This window comes from Salmo salar, chromosome 23 (assembly GCF_965601325.2).
Source record: "Salmo salar chromosome 23, fSalSal1, whole genome shotgun sequence".
Classification (NCBI taxonomy): domain Eukaryota; kingdom Metazoa; phylum Chordata; class Actinopteri; order Salmoniformes; family Salmonidae; genus Salmo; species Salmo salar.
The window spans coordinates 12,451,894-12,473,430 of record NC_138313.1 but is presented as its reverse complement, the minus strand read 5'-3'; the positions used below and the strand labels follow the sequence as shown (position 1 = coordinate 12,473,430).

Below are 21,537 nucleotides of genomic sequence, written 5' to 3'. Positions count from 1 at the left end.
GGACAACTCTCGCCAGTCTGCACAGCGCAACCCAAACCAGAGAAAATCTGACTTATTTTTCTCCATATCTCCGGATTCCTACCGCAAGCTCCGACCTTTTTTTCACCTGGATCATCGCAGCTAGCTAGCTGCTATCCGAATGGCCACTCCTGGCTAATGTCTCTGTCCCGAAGCAGGAACCAATTAGCCTGGCGCTAGTCTTGCTAGGCCCAACTCCCGGCGAGCCAAAGAGGTCCATCAGCCACTCCTTGGGCTACTATACCTATTTTGGACCCCCGCCGACCCATCACGAGTGGACCACCGACGTGTTTCGCCCGAGGGGGTTTCTCTCAACTGGCTCCGCCGTCGTGTTCTCCACTGAATGCCCATCCGCTAACATATTAGCCACAGACTGCTAGCTATCCAGAGCCCATCGGACAAATTCTTTGGCCACTACACTTTTTTTTCTTTATTTTGCCAATTGGCCTGGTTTACCACACAATACCCTGCTGATCCGTCTGCCGACGTAATAGCACGAGGGGGCCACAACAGACTTTCTTCCATCGCAACATCCCTCCAAGGCCCTTTTGCTAGCCCTGGCGGCTAGCAGCCGGAAGCCACTCACTGGACTCCTATGTTCACTCGGCTACGCATGCCTGTTGCTAACGTCAATATGCCTTGTTCATTGCTGTTTTGGTTAGTAATTATTGCCTTATTTCACTGTAGAGCCTCTAGCCCTGCTCAATACGCCTTATTTAACACATTAGTTCCACCTACCACACATGCGGTGACATCACCTGGCTTAAATGATATTTCTAGAGACTATCTCTTTCATCATCACTCTATGCACAGGTTTACCCTCACTGTACTCACATCCTACCATACCTTTTGTCTGTACATTATGCCTTGAATATTTTCTACCATACCCAGAAATCTGCTCCTTTTACTCTCTGTTCGGAACGTACTAGGCGATCAGTTCTTCTAGCCTTTAGCCGTACCATCATCCTACTCCTCTTCTGTTCCTCTGGTGATGTGGAGGTGAATCCAGGCCCTGCAGTGCCTAGCCGTACCATCATCCTACTCCTCTTCTGTTCCTCTGGTGATGTGGAGGTGAATCCAGGCCCTGCAGTGCCACTCCCATTCCCCAGGCGCTATCATTTGTTGACTTCTGTAACCGTAATAGCCTTGGTTTCATGCATGTTAACCTCTCTAGGGTAGGGGGCAGTATTTTCACATCCGGATAAAAAACGTACCTGATTTAATCCGGTTATTACTACTGCCCAGAAACTAGAATATGCATATAATTGTTTGATTTGGATAGAAAACACCCTAAAGTTTTTAAAACTGTTTGAATGGTGTCTGTGAGTATAACAGAACTCATATGGCAGGCCAAAACCTGAGAAGATTCTGTACAGGAAGTGCCCTCTCTGACCATTTCTTGGCCTTCTATACTCTCTTTATTGAAAACAGAGGATCTCTGCTCTAACGTGACACTTTCTAAGGCTCCCATAGGCTCTCAGAAGGCGCCAGAACATTGAATGATGACTTTGCAGTCCCAGGCTGAAAAACAGTAGTGCATTTGGATAGTGGTCGATCTGAGAACAATGAGACTGGGGCGCGCGTGCACGTGAAGAGGCCATTTTACATTTTCAGTCTTTGAACGAAAAAGACGTCTCCCGGTCGGAATATTATTGCTATTTTACGAGAAAAATTGCATAAAAATTGATTTTAAACAGCGTTTGACATGCTTCGAAGTACGGTAATGGAATATTTTTAAATTTTTTGTCACGACATGCGTCCGTGCGTCACCGTTCGGATAGTGTCTTGAACGCAAGAACAAAACAGAGGATATTTGAACATAACTATGGATTATTTTGAACCAAAACAACATTTGTGGATGAAGTAGAAGTCCTGGGAGTGCATTCTGACGAAGAACAGCAAAGGTAATCCAATTTTTCTTATAGTAAATCTGAGTTTGGTGAGTGCCAAACTTGGTGGGTGTCAAATTAGCTAACCCGTGATGGCGAGCTATCTACTCAGAATATTGCAAAATGTGCTTTTGCCGAAAAGCTATTTTAAAATCTGACACCGCGATTACATAAAGGAGTTCTGTATCTATAATTCTTAACAATTATTTTATGTTTTTTGTGAACGTTTATCGTGAGTAATTTAGTAAATTCACCGGAAGTTTGCGGTATGTTTGCTAGTTCTGAACGTCACATGCTAATGTAAAAAGCTGGTTTTTGATATAAATATGAACTTCATTGAACAAAACATGTATGTATTGTATAACATAATGTCCTAGGAGTGTCATCTGATGAAGATCATCAAAGGTTAGTGCTGCATTTAGCTGTGGTTTTGGTTTTTGTGACATTATATGCTAGCTTGAAAAATGGGTGTGTGATTATTTCTGGCTGGGTACTCTCCTGACATAATCTAATGTTTTGCTTTCGTTGTAAAGCCTTTTTGAAATCGGACAGTGTGGTTAGATAAAGGAGAGTCTTGTCTTTAAAATGGTGTAAAATAGTCATATGTTTGAGAAATTGAAGTAATAGCATTTTGAAGGTATTTGAATATCGCGCCACTCAATTCCACTGGCTGTTGAGTAGGTGGGACGATTACATACCCTAGAGAGGTTAACATTAGAAGCCTCCTCCCTAAGTTTGTTTTATTCACTGCCCTAGTACACTCTGCCAACCCAGTTGTCCTGGCCGGCTCTGAATCCTGGCTCAGGAAGACCACCAAAAACCCAGAAATGTCCATTCCTAACTATAACGTTTTCCGACAAGATAGATAGAATTGCCAAAGGGGGCGGTGTTGCAATCTACTGCAGAGAGAGCCTGCAGAGTTCTGTCTCACTATCCAGGTCTGTGCCCAAGCAGTTCGAGCTTCTACTTTTAAAAATCCACCTTTCCAGAAACAAGTCTCTCACCGTTGCCGCTTGCTATAGACCACCCTCTGCCCCCAGCTGTGCTCTGGACACCATATGTGAACTGATTGCCCCCCATCTATCTTCAGAGCTCATGCTGCAAGGTGACCTAAACTTGGACATGTTTAACACCCCGGCCATCCTACAATCTAAGCTTGGTGCCCTCAATCTCACACAAATGAACAATGAACCCACCAGAAATAACCCCAAATCCGTAAACACGGGCACCCTCAGAGATATCATCCAAACCAACTTGCCCTCTAAATACTCCTCTGCTGTTTTCAACCAAGATCTCAGCGATCACTGCCTCATTGCCTGCATCCGTAATGGGTCTGCGGTCAAACGACCACCCCTCATCACTGTCAAGCACTCCCAAAAACACTTCAGCGAGCAGGCCTTTCTAATTGACCTGGCCCGGGTATCCTGGAAGGATATTGACCTCATCCCGTCAGTAGAGGATGCCTGGTCATTCTTTAACCTGTTAGGGCTAGGGGGCAGTATTGACACGGCTGGATAAAAAACATACCCGATTTAATCTGGTTACCACTCCTACCCAGTAACTAGAATATGCATATACTTATTACATATGGATAGAAAACACCCTACATTTTCTAAAACTGTTTGAATGGTGTCTGTGAGTATAACAGAACTCAAATGGCAGGTCAAAACCTGAGAGATTCCTTTACGGGAAGTGGCCTGTCTGACCATTTCTTGAACTTCTTTTCCATCTCTATCATTTACTAAGGATCTCTGCTCTAACGTGACACTTCCCACGTCGTCCATAGGCGCTCAGAGCCCGGGAAAAAACAGAATGTCGTCATTCCAGCCCCAGGCTGAAACACATTATCGCCTTTCTCAAGTGGCCGATCAAGGGACACTGGGCTTAGGCGCGTGACCCGACCGCCCCCGCCTTTGGGATTTTTTCCTCTGTTTGCCGAAAAGGAGATTCCCTGTCGGAATATTATCGCTTTTCTACGAGAAAAATGTCGTAAAAATTGATTTTAAACAGCGGTTGACATGCTTCGAAGTACGGTAATGGAATATTTAGAATTTTATTGTCACGAATTGCGCCATGCGCGCGACACTTCTTTACTATTTCGGATAGTGTCTGGAACGCACGAACAAAACGCAGCTATTCGGATATAACGATGGATTATTTTGGACCAAACCAACATTTGTTATTGAAGTAGCAGTCCTGGGTGTGCATTCTGACGAAGACAACAAAAGGTAATCAAACTTTTATAATAGTAAATATGATTATGGTGAGTGCTAAACTTGCCGGGTGTCTAAATAGCGAGCCCATGATGCCTGGGCTATGTACTTAGAATATTGCAAAATGTGCTTTCACCAAAAAGCTATTTTAAAATCGGACATATCGAGTGCATAGAGGAGGTCTGTATCTATAATTCTTAAAATAATTGTTATGCTTTTTGTGAACGTTTATCGTGAGTAATTTAGTAAAATGTTAGCGAATTCCCCGGAAGTTTGCGGGGGGTATGCTAGTTCTGAACGTCACATGCTAATGTCAAAAGCTGGTTTTTGATATAAATATGAACTTGATTGAACAAAACATGCATGTATTGTATAACATAATGTCCTAGGGTTGTCATCTGATGAAGATCATCAAAGGTGAGTGCTGCATTTAGCTGTCTTCTGGGTTTTGGTGACATTATATGCTGGCTTGAAAAATGGGTGTCTGATTATTTCTGGCTTGGTACTCTGCTGACATAATCTAATGTTTTGCTTTCGTTGTAAAGCCTTTTTGAAATCGGACAGTGTGGTTAGATTAACGAGAGTCTTGTCTTTAAATAGCTGTAAAATAGTCATATGTTTGAGAAATTGAAGTAATAGGATTTTTAACGTTTTGAAAATCGCGCCACAGGCTGCCAGTGGCTGTTACGTAAGCGTCCCACCTAGCCCATAGAGGTTAAAAGTGCCTCACTCACCATCTTAAATAAGCATGCCCCTTTCAAAAAATGTAGAACCAGGAACAGATACAGCCCTTGGTTCTCTCCAGATCTGACTGCCCTTGACCAGCACAAGAACATCCTGTGGCATTCTGCATTAACATCGAATAGGCCCCGTGATATGCAACTTTTCAGGGAAGTTAGGAACCAATATACACAGGCAGTTAGGGAAGCTAAGGCTAGCTTTTTCAAGCAGAAATTTGCATCCTGTAGCACAAACTCAAAAAAGTTCTGGGACACTGTAAAGTCCATGGAGAATAAGAGGACCTCCTCCCAGCTGCCCACTACACTGAGACTAGGAAACACTGTCACCACCGAAAAATCCACAATAATTGAGAATTTCAATGAGCATTTTTCTACTGCTGGCCATGCTTTCCACCTGGCTACCCCTACCCCAGTCAACAGCTCTGCACTCCCCACAGCAACTCGCCCAAGCCTCCCCCATCTCTCCTTCACCCAAATCCAGATAGCTGATGTTCTGAAAGAGCTCCAAAATCTGGACCTGTACAAATCAACCAGGCTAGACAATCTGGACCCTCTCTTTCTAAAATTATCTGCCAAAATTGTTGCAACCCCTATTACTAGCCTGTTCAACCTCTCTTTCGTATCGTCTGAGATTCCCAATGATTGGAAAGCTGCCGCAATCATCCCCCCTTCAAAGGGGGAGACACTCTAGACCCAAACTGCTACAGACCTATATCTATCCTACACTGCCTTTTCTAAGGTCTTTGATAGCCAAGTTAACAAACAGATTTCCGACCATTTCGAATCCCACCATACCTTCCCCGCTATGCAATCCGGTTGCAGAGCTGGTCAAGGGTGCACCTCAGCCATGCTCAAGGTCCTAAACGATATCATAACCTCCATCGATAAGAGACATTACTGTGCAGCCATCTTCATCGACTTGGCCAAGGCTTTCGACTCTGTCAATCACCGTATTCTTATCGGCAGACTGAACAGCCTTGATTTCTCAAATGACTGCCTCGCCTGGTTCACCAACTACTTCTCAGACAGAGTTCGGTGTGTCAAATCGGAGGGCCTGTTCTCCAGGCCTCTGGCAGTCTTTATGGGGGTGCCACAGGGTTCAATTCTCGGGCCGACTCTCTTCTCTGTATACATCAATGATATCACTCTTGCTGCTGGTGATTCTCTGATCCACCTCTACGCAGACGACACCATTCTGTATACTTCTGGCCCTTCTTTGGACAATGTGTTAACTAACCTCCAGACGAGCTTCAATGCCATACAACTCTCCTTCCGTGGACTCCAACTGCTCTTAAATGCAGTAAAACTAAATGCATGCTCTTCAACCGATCACTGCCAGCACCTGTCCGCCCGTCCAACATCACTACCCTGGACGGTTCTGACTTAGAATATGTGGACAACTACAAATACCTAGGTGTCTGGTTAGACTGTAAACTCTCCTTCCAGACTCACATCAAACATCTCCAATCCCAAATTAAATCTAGAATCGGCTTCCTATTTCGCAGCAAAGCATCCTTCACTCATGCTGCCAAACATACCCTCGTAAAACTGACCATCCTACCGATCCTCGACTTCGGGGATGTCATTTATAAAATAGACTGCATCCAATTTGTTGAGTAGAGTGTTGGAGGCTATCACAGTGCCATCCGTTTTGTCACCAAAGCCCCATATACTACCCACCACTGCGACCTGTATGCTCTCATTGGCTGGCCCTCGCTTCATACTCGTCGCCAAACCCGCTGGCTCCAGGTCATCTACAAGTCTCTGCTAGGTAAAGCCCTGCCTTCTCAGCTCACTGGTCACCATAGCAGCACCCACCCATAGCACGCACTCCAGCAGGTATATCTCACTGGTCACCCCCAAAGCCAATTCCCCCTTTGGCCGCCTTTCCTTCCAGTTCTCTGTTGCCAATGACTGGAACCAACTGCAAAAATCTCTGAAGCTGGAGACTCATATCTTCCTCACTAGCTTTAAGCACCAGCTATCAAAGCAGCTCACAGATCACTGCACCTGTACATAGCCCATCTGTAAACAGCCACTCCAAATTCCTTATCCCATACTGTATTTATTTATTTATCTTGCTCCTTTGCACCCCAGTATCTCTACATGCACATTCATCCAGTGTTTAATTGTTATATTGTAAATTCTTCGCCACCATGGCCTATTTATTTCCTTACCTCCCTTATCTTACCACATTTGCACAGACTGTGTATAGACTTTTTTCCCCCTACTGTATTATTGACTGTATGTTTGTTTATTCCATGTGTAACTCTGTTGTATGTGTCGAACTGCTGTGCTTTATCTTGGCCAGGTCGCAGTTGTAAATGAGAACTTGTTCTCAACTAACCTATCTGGTTAAATAAAGGTAAAATAAAAACAATAAAATCGGGGACCCTCAAGGTGCGAGTCCTCACTCAAAAGGATGATATTGGTGACAAAGGAGGGCTGATCAAGTCCATGCACACCCCTCACAAATGCTGTGTCCCAGTTGAGGGGGTAACAATATGTCTGTGTACTGGGTGAATAAGTTGACCCATCTGAACCCATTTCCCAATTGACAGCATTGACCAGGCCCTTTATCCAAACCCCAGTATCCTCCCACTCAACTCTGCATGATTTTGCCAGGGACACATGCGGTGCAAACATGTAGAGCATCTAGAGTGAGGGAAAAAAGTATTTGATCCCCTGCTGATTTTGTACGTTTGCCCACTGACAAGGAAATTATCAGTCTATAATTTTAATGGTAGGTTTATTTGAACAGTGAGAGACAGAATAACAACAAAAAAATCCAGAAAAACGCATGTCAAAAATGTTACAAAATGATTTGCATTTTAATGGGTGTAGTTGGCGGGGTGTAGTTGGATGGTAGTTGGCCCCTCCCCCGGCTGCGGCAACTGGTGCTGGCAGCACTGGGTAGATTGGGGGGGGGGGGGGGAATCTCTCATCCTCTTTTTGTTCTTTCTCACTGTCTCGTCTTTATCGGTTTTCCCTTCCTCCTCAGTCTGCACTATCATATTCTGATGGGGCTGTCCCTGTCCTGTCTTTATGCATGCCTTTCTGCCTCTTTCCCATTTTCTATATTTAACCCATACACTCTCTCCCTGACTTTGTCTAACATTGTTAAACTCAGTGTCCCTGTCAATGGAAAACCACCTTCCCTATGCCATAATTGCACCTGGTCCAGAATGTCCCTTCCCCACTTATCTGCCATGACCTTCAGGGCCCCCGTGGGGGGGATCTGGAATACCATGTCCCTTGCTCCCATGGTGCCTGTTCCACACACAGAGTGGTAGACAAAGAAAACCGTTTAGCGCTGTTTATACTTTAGACTCTTTCCAAAAACACAGGAAAACCCATACCATTATCAAAATATTGTATATTCGATGGGCCTAGGGCAGGGTGTTGCCTCCACACGAGAATTTCACCTACTGCAATAATGGTGGTATAGATGCTTTTTTGTCTATCCAGATATGCAAAACTACCTACAGAATACCTGTGTCGCCTAGCTAATTGTGTAACGGTCCCAAAAATCCAATCTAACTTTGTATTTTCTAACTTCCACTTGTGGTGAAGTGTCAGGTATTACAAAACTCTCACAATAACATCTAACAATTGTAAGCCAGGGCATACCTGTCTATTCTAATGCCCAATTTAATCTATTCAAGTATCTCACTCAGACTCAAACAGCGACACACAGACTCCGCTGGCTCTGGTCCCTCAACTAACTGACCTCACTGGTCTGCTGGGGATCAATCCAACCAACCAGACTTTTGGTTACTCTAAACTGGTTCCACCAGCAATCAATCCCAGAGGACACTTACTCTGAAATAATTCCTCTGAGATATTGCCTGGTTTTCCTTTGTTATGCAGCACAGACTACTCAGTAAAGATACCACTTTATGGTTAAAGGAATTCCTGCCTCAGTCTCATCCATTCCTCTGTCACCTGACCCGTGACCACCTGTTCACCCTTAGTGTCAGTCATCCTACCTGTCCAGCTACCCACACAGATTCCACTAATCTTTTCAATCACAGCGTTCAGACACGAAACCAAACCTGCCATTTTGTGGAGTCAACAAAACTCAGAAATAATATTATAAATATTCACTTACCTTTGATGATCTTCATCAGAATGCACTCCCAGGAATCCCAGGTCCACAATAAATGTTTGTTTTGTTCGATAAAGTCCATCATTTATGTCCAAATACCTCCTTTTTGTTCACGCGTTCAGTCCACTACTCCAAATGCAGGAAGCACGCTCAAAATGTCTCAACAAAATGTCATAAAAAGTTATATTTACGTTCGTAGAAATATGGCAAATGATGTATAGCATCAATCCTTAGGACGTTTTTAACATAAATCTTCAGTAATATTCCAACCGGACAATTCCAATGTCTTCAGAAAAGAAAAGGAACACAGCTCACACCCGGGGCGCGCCTCGAGCCCGTGAGGGGCGTGCCTCTCGAGCTGGCATGTCCGGGGATTTCTGGCTCACTCATCAACTTCCAGGCCCTCTTGATCACTCCATATTCACAGTAGAAGCATGAAACAACGTTCTAACGACTGTTGACGTCTAGTGGAAGCCTTAGGAAGTGCAAAATGAACCTTAAGTCACTGTATACTGTATAGGCAATCACTTGGAAAAACTACAAGCCTCAGATTTCCACACTTCCTGGTTGGATTTTTCTCAGGTTTTTGCCTGCCATATGAGTTCTGTTATACTTACAGACATCATTCAAACAGTTTTAGAAACTTCAGAGTGTTTCCTATCCAAATCTACTAATAATATGCATATCCTAAATTCTGAGCCTGAGTAGCAGGCAGTTTAATTTGGGCACACCTTTCATCCGGACGTCAAAATACTGCCCCCTACTCTAGAGAAGTTAAGAATGTTGGAGGCCACTGTGTTCTTAGGGACCTTCAATGCTGCAGACTTGTTTTTGGTACCCTTCCCCAGATCTGTGCCTCGACACAATCCTGTCTCGGAACTTTACGGACAATTCCTTTGACCTCATGGCTTAGTTTTTGCTCTGACATGCATTGTCACCTGTGGGACCTTTTTATATAGACAGGTGTGTGCCTTTCCAAATCATGTCCAATCAATTGATCAAGTTGTAGAAACATCTCAAGGATGATCCATGGAAACAGGGTGCACATGAGCTCATTTAAGAGTCTCATCGCAAGGGGTTTGAAAACTTAAGTAAATAAGGTATTTATTTTTTCAATTCTTTTTAATACATTTTCAAAAATGTCTAAAAACCTGTTTTCGCTATGTCATTATAGGGTATTGTGTGTAGATTTGATGAGGAACACTTTTTTTTAATCCATTTTAGAATACGGCTGTAACTGGAAAAAATCAAGGGTTCTGAATCATTTCCGAATGCACTGTATAGTATTGGCCAGAGTTAAATGCGCTCTAGTCAAACTTGTCCTATTTTAATTAAGATGCATTATGAAGGCGAATAAATAAGTGTGTGTGTGTGTGTGTGTATATATATATATATATATATATATATATATATATATATATATATATATAGATATATATATATATATATATATATATATATACACAAAGAACCAGTCAGGTTTTGACACACCTACTCATTCAAGGGTTTTTCTTTATTTTTATTATTTTCTACATTGTAGAATAATAGTGAAGACATCAAAACTATGAAATAACACATGGAATCGTGTAGTAACCAAAAAAGTGTTAAACAAATCAAAATAGTTTTTATATTTCAGATTCTTCAAAGTAGCCACCCTTTGCCCTGATGACACACAGTGCTTTCTCACTGTATGAAATTAACACCTTTTAGTGTTACAGTAAATCATTTTTTGGAGTTTTAAAACTATACTGTGTAAAGCCTAATTATCATATTTTCCTGGTTGCTTTTTCTTTTCGAGTGAATTGTAGAATTACCACCCATGACAGTATTTGTTAGTGACAGAGACATGGTTGTTTAATTATTTCATTCTAAAGGCCTGTGGCCTTCACTGAGTGAGTAGCAAGGCAAATGCTATCATTATAATCTATGACTATGCAATACTTGTATCCTAAGGCTTGAAATGTTACACTGAAAAATCAACACTGGCCAGTGTGCTGTGCACCATTCTTCCACAAGAAATTCAATAAATTTATGTTTTGTTGATTGTGTTGGAAAATACTGTCTCAGGCGTCACTCCAGAATCTCCCATAAGTGTTCAATTGGGTTGAGATCTAATGAACACACACACACACACACACACACAATTTAAACCCCCTAGGGCTCTCAAAGGAGCGTCTTTCAAAGTCACAGAGATTTTTTTTTTTTTAGCTATGATTGCCAAAATAATGGGGCACTGGGCATTTTTATATATGACCCTAAGCACCTGCTTTGAAAATACTTTGTATCCCTCATTTATCCAAATCAAAACTCCAAACCTACAACCTGATTTTGGCCAAAATTACCTGGAAGGATTCCTACTACCAAAGATTCTTATTTCCAAGGTCTGTACAGCAAATGCTCTGGCAAACCAACGACCAGCAAAAGAAGCACAAGAAACCTGAAAACACCATCCAACCTGGAACTGAGTGAGTCATGTTTAGTCTGAAGCTACTTTTAAAGCCAAGAAGAAAATAAATTAGTGATATATTTTACTTTATAGGGACTGAATGCTAAGTTAAGGCTACCAAGGGTGCTAGGACAGAACAGATCAGACAATTAGCACTGAGGTGTGAAGTGAAAAGTGTCAAAGCCCTTGACCCAAACAATGATAGGGGAGTTTCACAGCCTTCCCCACCCAAATGCAGAGGCCTTTAAAGCCCCCTCCATCTGTGCAGAGGTCATTACAATACAGTACCCCCTGGATTCACCTCTATTTTGAACTGATATGCAGCCGTGACACTTCAATTGTAAATTAACTCAATAAGAAACAATATTGTTGCTTTAATCACATCAGAATATAATCTCCAAAATACAACAACCACAGGACAACTTTGTTTGGACGTCGTAAAGGACCATTCGCCGAAACTGAAGAGATATAGCTAGCTAACGACCTCCTTTTCCACGTGGAAAAAAAACTGACAGACTTGCTAGCTACGTTAGCTAGATGGGCTGGAATTTTCTACAAGGAATCTGCCTCCCAAAAAAGCTTCTCCCAAGTGGGTGTGACACCTACTCCCGTTGCCTGCTGGACTGCTGCTTGGATTCCACCTAGCCTTCTGTTCACTGTCTGCCAAGTCCTGTCTCTCCCTGTCTAGTACAGGTACCCCCAACACACTCCACCCTCTCTCCTGATCTTTCGCTCGCCTCCAGCACACACGCACTGTTGGGGCGAGTGACTCTGAACTTACAATGGCTAGCCCCAAGTCGTTATTTTTTTCTTGTGCTTTATGCTATTTGCCTCATGGCTCCTGCGTGCTTTGTTGACTATGAACTTGTTTGTTTACCCAACCTTGGGATAGACTATGTTTGTTCCCACACTCAGGACTCTGACTCTCTATTGGTTACACAGACCTTTGGCCTCCCATCCTATTCTAACCACCTCTTTGTATTCATGTTACCTGATGAAATTGCTGTACAATATGATCTTGTTGCCATCTAATGCACATTCAAGTGTCATAAATCAACACTCTCTAGAGATCTGCCTGTCTTCTGCCGTGCCCTAATTGTATTACTGCTGATGATATCTGGAAATGTGCATGTACACCCTGGCCCATCTACTGTTGCTAGCTCCAATTCTGATTTGTGCTCTGATATTTGCTTCACTGATTTCCGCTCTCGTAAAAGCCTGGGTTTTCTGCACGTTAACACTAGAAGCTTATTACCTAAAATGGATCAATTGAAAGTGTGGGTTCACAGCTCCAATCCAGATGTGTTGGTCATTACTGAGACATGGTTAACCTGTTATGGCTAGGGGGCAGTATTTTCACGGCTGGATAAAAAACGTACCCGATTTTAATCTGGTTACTACTCCTGCCCAGTAACTAGAATATGCATATAATTATTGGATGGAAAACACTCCAAAGTTTCTAAAACTGTTTGAATGGTGTCTGTGAGTATAACAGAACTCAAATGGCAGGTCAAAACCTGAGAAGATTCTGTACAGGAAGTACCCTGTCTGACCATTTCTTGGCCTTCTTTGCCATCTCTATCCAAAACAAAGGATCTCTGCTGTTATGTGACACTTCCTACGGCTCCAATGGGCTCTCAGAAGGCGGCAAAAAGCTGAATCGTGGCTTTGCAGGCTCTGGCTGAAAAAAGTAGCGCGTTTGGGTAGTGGCTGGTTACAGTACTGTGAGACTCAGGCGCATGCCCGCGTCGACCGAATGCTTTGTTTTCTTTCCTCTGTTTACCTAAATGGAGATTCCCGGTCGGAATATTATCGTTTTTTTACGAGAAAAATGGCATGCGCACGACCCTTCTTTACCATTCGGATAGTGTCTGGAACGCACGAACAAAACGCCGCTATTCGGATATAACGATGGATTATTTTGGACCAAACCAACATTTGTTATTGAAGTAGCAGTCCTGGGAGTGCATTCTGACGAAGACAACAAAAGGTAATCAAACTTTTGTAATAGTAAATCTGATTTTGGTGAAGGCTAAACTTGCCGGGTGTCTAAATAGCTAGCCCGTGATGGCTGGGCTATGTACTTAGAATATTGCAAAATGTGCTTTCACCAAAAAGCTATTTTAAAATCGGACATATCGAGTGCATAGAGGAGTTCTGTATCTATAATTCTTAAAATAATTGTTATGCTTTTTGTGAACGTTTATCGTGAGTAATTTAGTAAATTGTTAGTAAATTCCCCGGAAGTATGCTAGTTCTGAACGTCACATGCTAATGTAAAAAGCTGGTTTTTTGATATAAATATGAACTTGATTGAACAAAACATGCATGTATTGTATAACATAATGTCCTAGGTGTGTCATCTGATGAAGATCATCAAAGGTTAGTGCTGCATTTAGCTGTCTTCTGGGTTTTTGTGACATTATATGCCTGCTTGAAAAATGGGTGTCTGATTATTTCTGGCTGGGTACTCTGCTGACATAATCGAATGTTTTGCTTTCGCTGTAAAGCCTTTTTGAAATCGGACAGTGTGGTTAGATAAAGGAGAGTCTTGTCTTTAAAATGCTGTGAAATAGTCATATGTTTGAAAAATTGAAGTTTTTGTATTTTTGAGGAATTTGTAATTCGCGCCACGCCTATCATTGGATATTGGAGCAGGTGTTCCGCTAGCGGAACGTCTAGATGTAAGTTAAGAAAGATTGTTTTGAACACTGATGTTAACCTTTCTGGTTATAACCTTTTTTGGCAAGACTGATCTTCCAAAGGTGGTGGAGTGGCAATCTTTTACCAAGGAAAACATTCATTGCTCAGTTGTCTCCTCCAAGTCTGTCCCCAAACAATTTGATTTGCTGGTGTTAAGCGTTAAACTTTCAAATAGCTCTTTGTTGACTGTTGCTGGGTGTTATCGTCCACCATCAGCACCGGCCTGTACCCTGAATACTCTAAGCTCTCTCCTGGCCCATTAACTTCTCTGGGATTAGTGGGATGCTAGCATTCCACCTTGACAACAGCCAGTGAAATTGCAGGGCGCCAAATTCAAACAGAAATCTCATAATTGAAATTCCTCAAACATACAAGTATTATACACCATTTTAAAGATAAACTTCTTGTTAATCCAACCACAGTGTCCAATTTCAAAAAGGCTTTACGGCGAAAGCACACCATGCGATTATGTTAGGACAGCGCCTAGCCACAAAAAAACATACAGACATTTTCCAGCCAAGGAGAGGACTCACAAAAGTCAGAAATAGCGATTAAATGAATCACTTACATTTGATCTTCATCTGGTGGCACTCCCAGGACTCCATGTTACACAATAAATGTTTGTTTTGTTCAATAACGTCCCTCTTTATGTCCAAATACCTCCATTCGCGTGTTTAGTTTAGTAATCCAAAGGCACAAAGCGCGCTCACAACTTCCAGACAAAGTCAAAAAAGTTCCATTAAAGTTCGTAGAAACATGTCAAACGATGTTTATAATCAATCCTTACGATATTTTTATCATAAATATTCAATAATATTTAAACCGGACAATACCGTTTTCATTAGATAGGAAAGAGAACGAACGGCGTGCTCACGGCCACGCGCGATAAACAACTCATGGCTTTCAGTTGAGCCACTTGCTCCGAGTGGTCTTATTCTCACTCCTTTCACAATAGAAGCCTGAAACAACTTCTAAAGACTGTTGACATCTACTGGAAGCCTTAGGAAGTGCAATCTGACCCCACAGACACTGGATACTGGATAGGCATTCACTTACAAAACTACGAACTTTAGAATTCCCACTTCCTGGTTGGATTGTTCTCAGGTTTTTGTCTGCCATATGAGTTCTGTTATACTCACAGACATTATTTTAACCTCTATGGGCTAGGTGGGACGCTAACGTGCCACCCGTGGTGCACTCCATCAACAGCAGGTGCATTTCAAGAGCGGCAAATTTGAATCCAAATAAATGTCAAAATTCAAATTTTTCAAAAATACAACTATTTTACACCATTTGAAAGATAAACATCTCCTTAACCTCTTGGGGCTAGGTGGGACGCTAGCGTGCCACCCGTGGTGCACTCCATCAACAGCAGGTGCATTTCAAGAGCGGCAAATTTGAATCCAAATAAATGTCAAAATTCAAATTTTTCAAAAATACAACTATGTTACACCATTTGAAAGATAAACATCTCCTTAATCTAACCACGTTTTACGATTTCAAAAAGGTTTTACGGCGAAAGCATAAATTTAGAGTATGTTAGGACAGTACATTTACAAGAGTTGTGTGTAATGTTTTGTCAAGTCAAAGACAGGGTCACCAAAACCATAAAACCAGCTAAAATGATACACTAACCTTTTACAATCTCCATCAGATGACACTCCTAGGACATTATGTTAGACAATGCATGCATTTTTAGTTCTATCAAGTTCATATTTATATACAAAAACAGCGTTTTACTATGGCATTGATGTTGAGGAAATCGTTTCCCTCCAATAACCGGCAGTCAAGTCAGCGTCACAAATTAAATAATTAAAATTAGAAAACATTGGTAAAATATTATATTGTCATTTAAAGAATTATAGATTTACATCTCTTGAACGCAATCAACTTGCCAGATTTAAAAATAACCTTACTGGGAAATCACACTTTGCAATAATCTGAGCACTGCGCCCAGAAAAATACGCGTTGCGATACAGACTAGACGTCATGTTGGGGAGATCTAAAATCGAAAATACTATGTAAATAATCCATTACCTTTGATTCTCTTCATCAGATGTCACTTCCAGGTATCACAGGTCCATAACGAATGTAGTTTTGTTCAAAAAAGCTCATCATTTATGTCCAAAAATCTCCGTCTCGTTAGCACATGATGTAAGCCCGCCGGACTTCTCGTCATGAACGAGGGGAAAAAATATATTTCCGTTCGTTCAAACATGTCAAACGTTGTATAGCATAAATCATTAGGGCCTTTTTTAACCAGAACATGAATAATATTCAAGGTGGACGAATGCATAGCCTTTTATAACGTATTGGAACGAGGGTACCCAACATGAAGTAGCGCGCCAGGTGTCTAATGGGACATCACCGTTCCATGGCTCTTGTTCGGTCAGATCTCCCTCCAGAAGACTCAAAACACTTTGTAAAGGCTGGTGACATCTAGTGGAAGCAATAGGAAGTGCCAAAATATTCCTAAACCCCTGTGTTTTTCAATGGGATAGGTTTAAACTCAATACAACACATCAGGTATCCACTTCCTGTCAGAAAATGTCTCAGGGTTTTGCCTGCCAAATGAGTTCTGTTATACTCACAGACACCATTCAAACAGTTTTGGAAACTTTAGAGTGTTTTCTATCCATATATAATAAGTATATGCATATTCTAGTTACTGGGTAGGATTAGTAACCAGATTAAATCGGGTACATTTTTTTTATCCAGACGTGCAAATGCTGCCCCCTAGCCCTAACAGGTTAACAGTTTTGGAAACTTTGGAGTGTTTTCTATCCAAATCATTTACCAATTATATGCATATCCTAGCTTCTGGGCCTGAGTAACAGGCAGTTTACTCTGGGCACGCTTTTCATCCAAACTTCCCAATGCTGCCCCCTATCCCAATGAAGTTAAGCTAAATCTGAATTTGTCCTGCTAGGTTACCTAAACTGGGACATGCTTAAACCACCTGACCAAGTCCTAAGGCAATGGGACTCTCTAAATCTTTCTCAGATTATTACCAATCCCACAAGGTATGACTCCAAACACCCAGAAAAGGCTACTCTCCTTGATGTTATCCTTACAAATAATCCTGATGGGTATCAGTCTGGTGTTTTCTGTAATGATCTTAGTGATCACAGCCTGTGTACGTAATTGCTGCTCAGTGAAACGACCTGTCCTGATTGGTCATATACGCTTCCTAAAAAAACTTTAATGAGCAAGCCTTCCTTCATTACCTGGTCTCTGTAATTGGTATAGAATCAGCTTGATTCCCTCTGTCGAATCCGCTTGGAACTTCTTTTTAAAAATATTTTCAGTGGTATTGTTAACAAACACACCCCCATAAAGAAAATTCGAGTTTTAAACCAGGTTCAGCCTCTGGTTGTACCATGATCTGGCAGAGTTACTCCATGTCAATAATTCCATTTGGCAAATCACTGGGCACACGGATACTCAGGCTGACTGGCTCTCATTCAGGTAAATGAGAACTAAGTGCACTCAGGCTATCCGGAAGGCCAAAGTTAGTTACTTTAAGGAGCAGTTCTCCTTAAAGTAACTGGAAAACGGTTAAAGTTCTGGAAAACGGTTAAAGACCTGGAGAATAAACCCTCCTCCTCACAGCTACCCCATGTCCCTTAATATTGATGATGTGGTTGTTACTGACAAGGAGCACATGGCTGAGCTCTTTAATCACCACTTCGTTAAGTCAGGATTTCTAATCGACTCCATGCCTCCTTGCCCACCCAACATTTCCTCATCTACCACCCCTTCTAATGTGACTAGCACCGATGCTCCTCCCTCTTTTTTCCCCTGCCCCACTACAAAGTTTCTCCCTGCAGGCGGTCACTGAGTCAGAGGTGCTAAAGGAGCTCCTTAAATTTGACTTAAAAAAACAAACGTCTGGGTTAGATGGTTTAGACTCTTTCTTCTTTAACTTCTTTGGGATAGGGGGCGGTATTTTGACGTCCGGATGAAAAGCGTGCCCAAAGTAAACTGCCTGCTACTCAGGCCCAGAAGCTAGGATATGCATATAATTGGTAGATTTGGATAGAAAACACTCTAAAGTTTCTAAAACTGTTACAATAATGTCTGTGAGTATAACAGAACTGAAATGGCAGGCGAAACCCCAAGGACAAACCATCCCCCCCCCCCAAAAAAAAAGTCATCCTACCACTGATTTCAATGGCTGGCACTTTTATAATAGGGTGAAATCGTGCCCGATTGCAGTTCCTATGGCTTCTTCTAGACGTCAACAGTCTTTAGAAAGAGTTTCAGGCTAGTTTTTGGAAAAATGAGCCAGAAATGTGAGTTTTTCTAGGTGGCTCCCATTTTGGCTGTAGTGTTTCCAAGCGCGTGAATGAGAGCGCGTTCTTTGGTATTTTTCTCCGGTAAAGACTAATGATTCTCCGTCTTAAATTTTATTGTTTATTTGCGTATTAGGGTACCTGTTGTTTGATTATAAACGTTGATTGACTTGTTTGGATACATTTATTGGTAACGTTTGGGATGCATTTTGAAGGAGGGAAACCGAGTGGATTATTGACTGAAGCGCGCCAGCTAAACTGAGTTTTTATGGATATAAAGAAGGACATTATCAAACAAAAGGACCATTTGTAATGTAACTGGGACCTTTTGGAGTGCCAACAGAAGAAGATCTTCAAAGGTAAGGCATATATTATAGTGCCATTTCTGACTTTCGTGTCGCAACTCCCTGGTTGAAAATTATTTGTTATGCAGTTGTGTGGTGGGTGCTGTCCTCAGATAATTGCATGGTTTGCTTTTGCCGTAAAGCCTTTTTGAAATCTGACACGGTGGCTGGATCAACATCAAGTTAAGCTTTATTTTGATGTATTGCACTTGTGATTTCATGAAAGTTTACTATTTATAGTAATTTAATTTGAATTTGGCGCTCTGCAATTTCACCGCTAGCGTCCCACTAATCCGCAAGATGTTTTAAGGTTGCTGCCCTGATCATCGCCAAGCCCATCTCTGACCTTTAACCTGTCTCTCCTCTCTGGGGAGCTTCCCATTGCTTGGAAGGCAGCCATGGTGCGTCCTTTATTTAAAGGGGAGATCAAGCTGATCCTAACTGTTATAGGCCAATTTCTATTTTGCCCTGTTTATCAAAAGTGTTGGAAAATTTGTCAGTAATCAACTGACTGGCTTTCTTGATGGCTGTAGTATTCTCTCTGGTATGCAATCTGGTTTCCACTCAGGTTATGTATGTGTCACTGATGATGTCACCATTGCCCTTGATTCTAAGCAATGTTGTGCTGCTATTTTTATTGACTTGCCCAAATCTTTTGATACCGTAGACCATTCCATATTTGTTGGCCGGCTAAGGAGTATTGGTGTCTCTGAGGGGTCTTTGGCCTGGTTTGCTAACTACCTCTCTCAAAGAGTGCAGTGTATAAAGTCAGAACATCTGCTGTCTCAGGCACTGCCTGTCACCAAGGGAGTAACCAAAGCTCGATCCTAGGCCCCACGCTCTTCTCAATTTTCATCAACAACATAGCCCAGGCAGTAGGAAGCCCTCTCATCCATTTATATGTTGTTGATACAGTCTTATACTCAGCTGGCCCCTCCCCGGATTTTGTGTTAAACCCCCTACAACAAAGCTTTCTTAGTGTCCAACAAGCTTTCTCTGCCCTTAACCTTGTTCTGAACACCTCCAAAACAAAGGTCATGTGGTTTGGTAAGAGGAATGCCCCCCACCAGTGTGATTACTACCTTTGATGGTTTAGAGCTTAAGGTAGTCACTTCATACAAGTACTTGGGAATATGGCTAGATGGTACACTGTCCTTCTCTCAGCACATATCATAGCTACATGCTAAGGTTAAATCTAGGCTTGGTTTCCTCTATCGTAATCGCTCCTCTTTCACCCCAGCTGCCAAACTAACCCTGATTTCAGATGACCATCCAACCCATGCTAGATTACTGAGATGTAATTTATAGATCGGCAGGTAAGGGTGCTCTCTAGCGGTTCTTTACCATTCGGCCATCAGATTTGCCACCAATGCTCCTTATAGGACACATCACTACACTCTATACTCCTCTGTAATCTGGTCATCTCTGTATACCCATCGCAAAACCCACTGGTTGATGCTTATTTATAAAACCCTCTAGGCCTCTCCCCACTATCTGAGATACCTACTGCAGCCCTCATCCTCCATATACAACACCCGTTCTGCCAGTCACATTCTGTTAAAGGTCCCCAAACCACACACATCCCTCCTCTTTTCAGTTCGCTGCAGCTAGCAACTGGAACGAGCTGCAAAAAACACTCAAACTGGACAGTTATCTCAATCTCTTCATTCAAAGACTCAATCATGGACACTCTCTAACTGACAGTTGTGGCTGCGTCGCGTGATGTATTGTTGTCTTTACCTTCTTGCCCTTTGTGCTGTTGTCTGTGCCCAATAATGTTTGTACTGTGTTTTGTGCTGTTACCCTGTTGTTGTGTTGGTACCATGTTATGTTGTTTTGCTACCATGCTGTGTTGTCTTGTGTTGCTGCCATGCTATGTTGTCGTCTTAGGTCTCTCTTTATGTAGTGTTGTGGTGTTTCTCTTGTCGTGAGGTGTTTTTTTGTCATGTATATTTTTATAGTATATATTATTTTTTTTATCCCAGCCTCCGTCCCCGCAGGAAGCCTTTTGCCTTTTGGCAGACCATCATTGTAAATAAAAATGTGTTCTTAACTGACTTGCCAAGTTAAATAAATAAATAAAATACAAATGGTAAGACTGATGATGGTGACAATGATGAAAATGATGATGACGTTCATTCCACCTAGCTGTCTTAAGATGAATGCACTAACTGTAGGTCGCTCTCGATAAGAGCGTCTGCTAAATTAGTTAAATGTAAATGATGACGCCGATGACTGACTGATTTTGATGTTTTTTAAGTGAATGATGAGTCATATAATGAAGATGGTCTCTCGCTGTCTCCCCTGCAGGGTCCCTTGTCAGTGTTCTGTGCACGGGCGCGCTGGGGGCCAGTGCGTTTGGTGTGTCTCCAGCGAGGGGAGGGTGGTCTGGGGCTAACTCTCAGAGGAGACTCTCCTGTTCTGGTGGCTGGAGTAGTGCCGGGGGGATGTGCTGAGGTGAGATAGTAGTACCCTGTCTCTCGTCTTAACCCTCTTTGCATTCCTATTATTCCTATTTCCTCGAACTGAAAATGTACAGTATTTCACGCACCACTGAAATGTATGTGTGTGTTCTCAGGAGGCAGGTCTGAGAGAGGGGGACTACATAGTGGCGGTGGATGGAGAGAACTGTAAGTGGGCTAAACATGGAGAGGTGGTCCACAACCTGAAGAGCTGCAGTGACCGAGGAGTGGAGCTCGGCGTCATCACACTGCACACACACGAGACACAGGTATGTTTCATAGCACTGCACACACACGAAACACAGGTAGTTGGGTCTGT

General features: G+C 42.3%; 1 protein-coding gene across 1 annotated transcript in view; it reads left to right on the top strand.

The window, feature by feature from the left end:
* Nucleotides 1–21,537, top strand: part of LOC106584065 (rhophilin-1) — a 59,296-nt gene that overhangs the window by 37,174 nt on the left and 585 nt on the right. The window contains exons 14-15 of the mRNA XM_082967850.1: nt 21,017–21,213; nt 21,335–21,487. Of these exons, the coding sequence (XP_082823976.1) occupies nt 21,017–21,213; nt 21,335–21,487 (350 nt within the window). The remainder of the gene's footprint in view (nt 1–21,016; nt 21,214–21,334; nt 21,488–21,537) is intronic.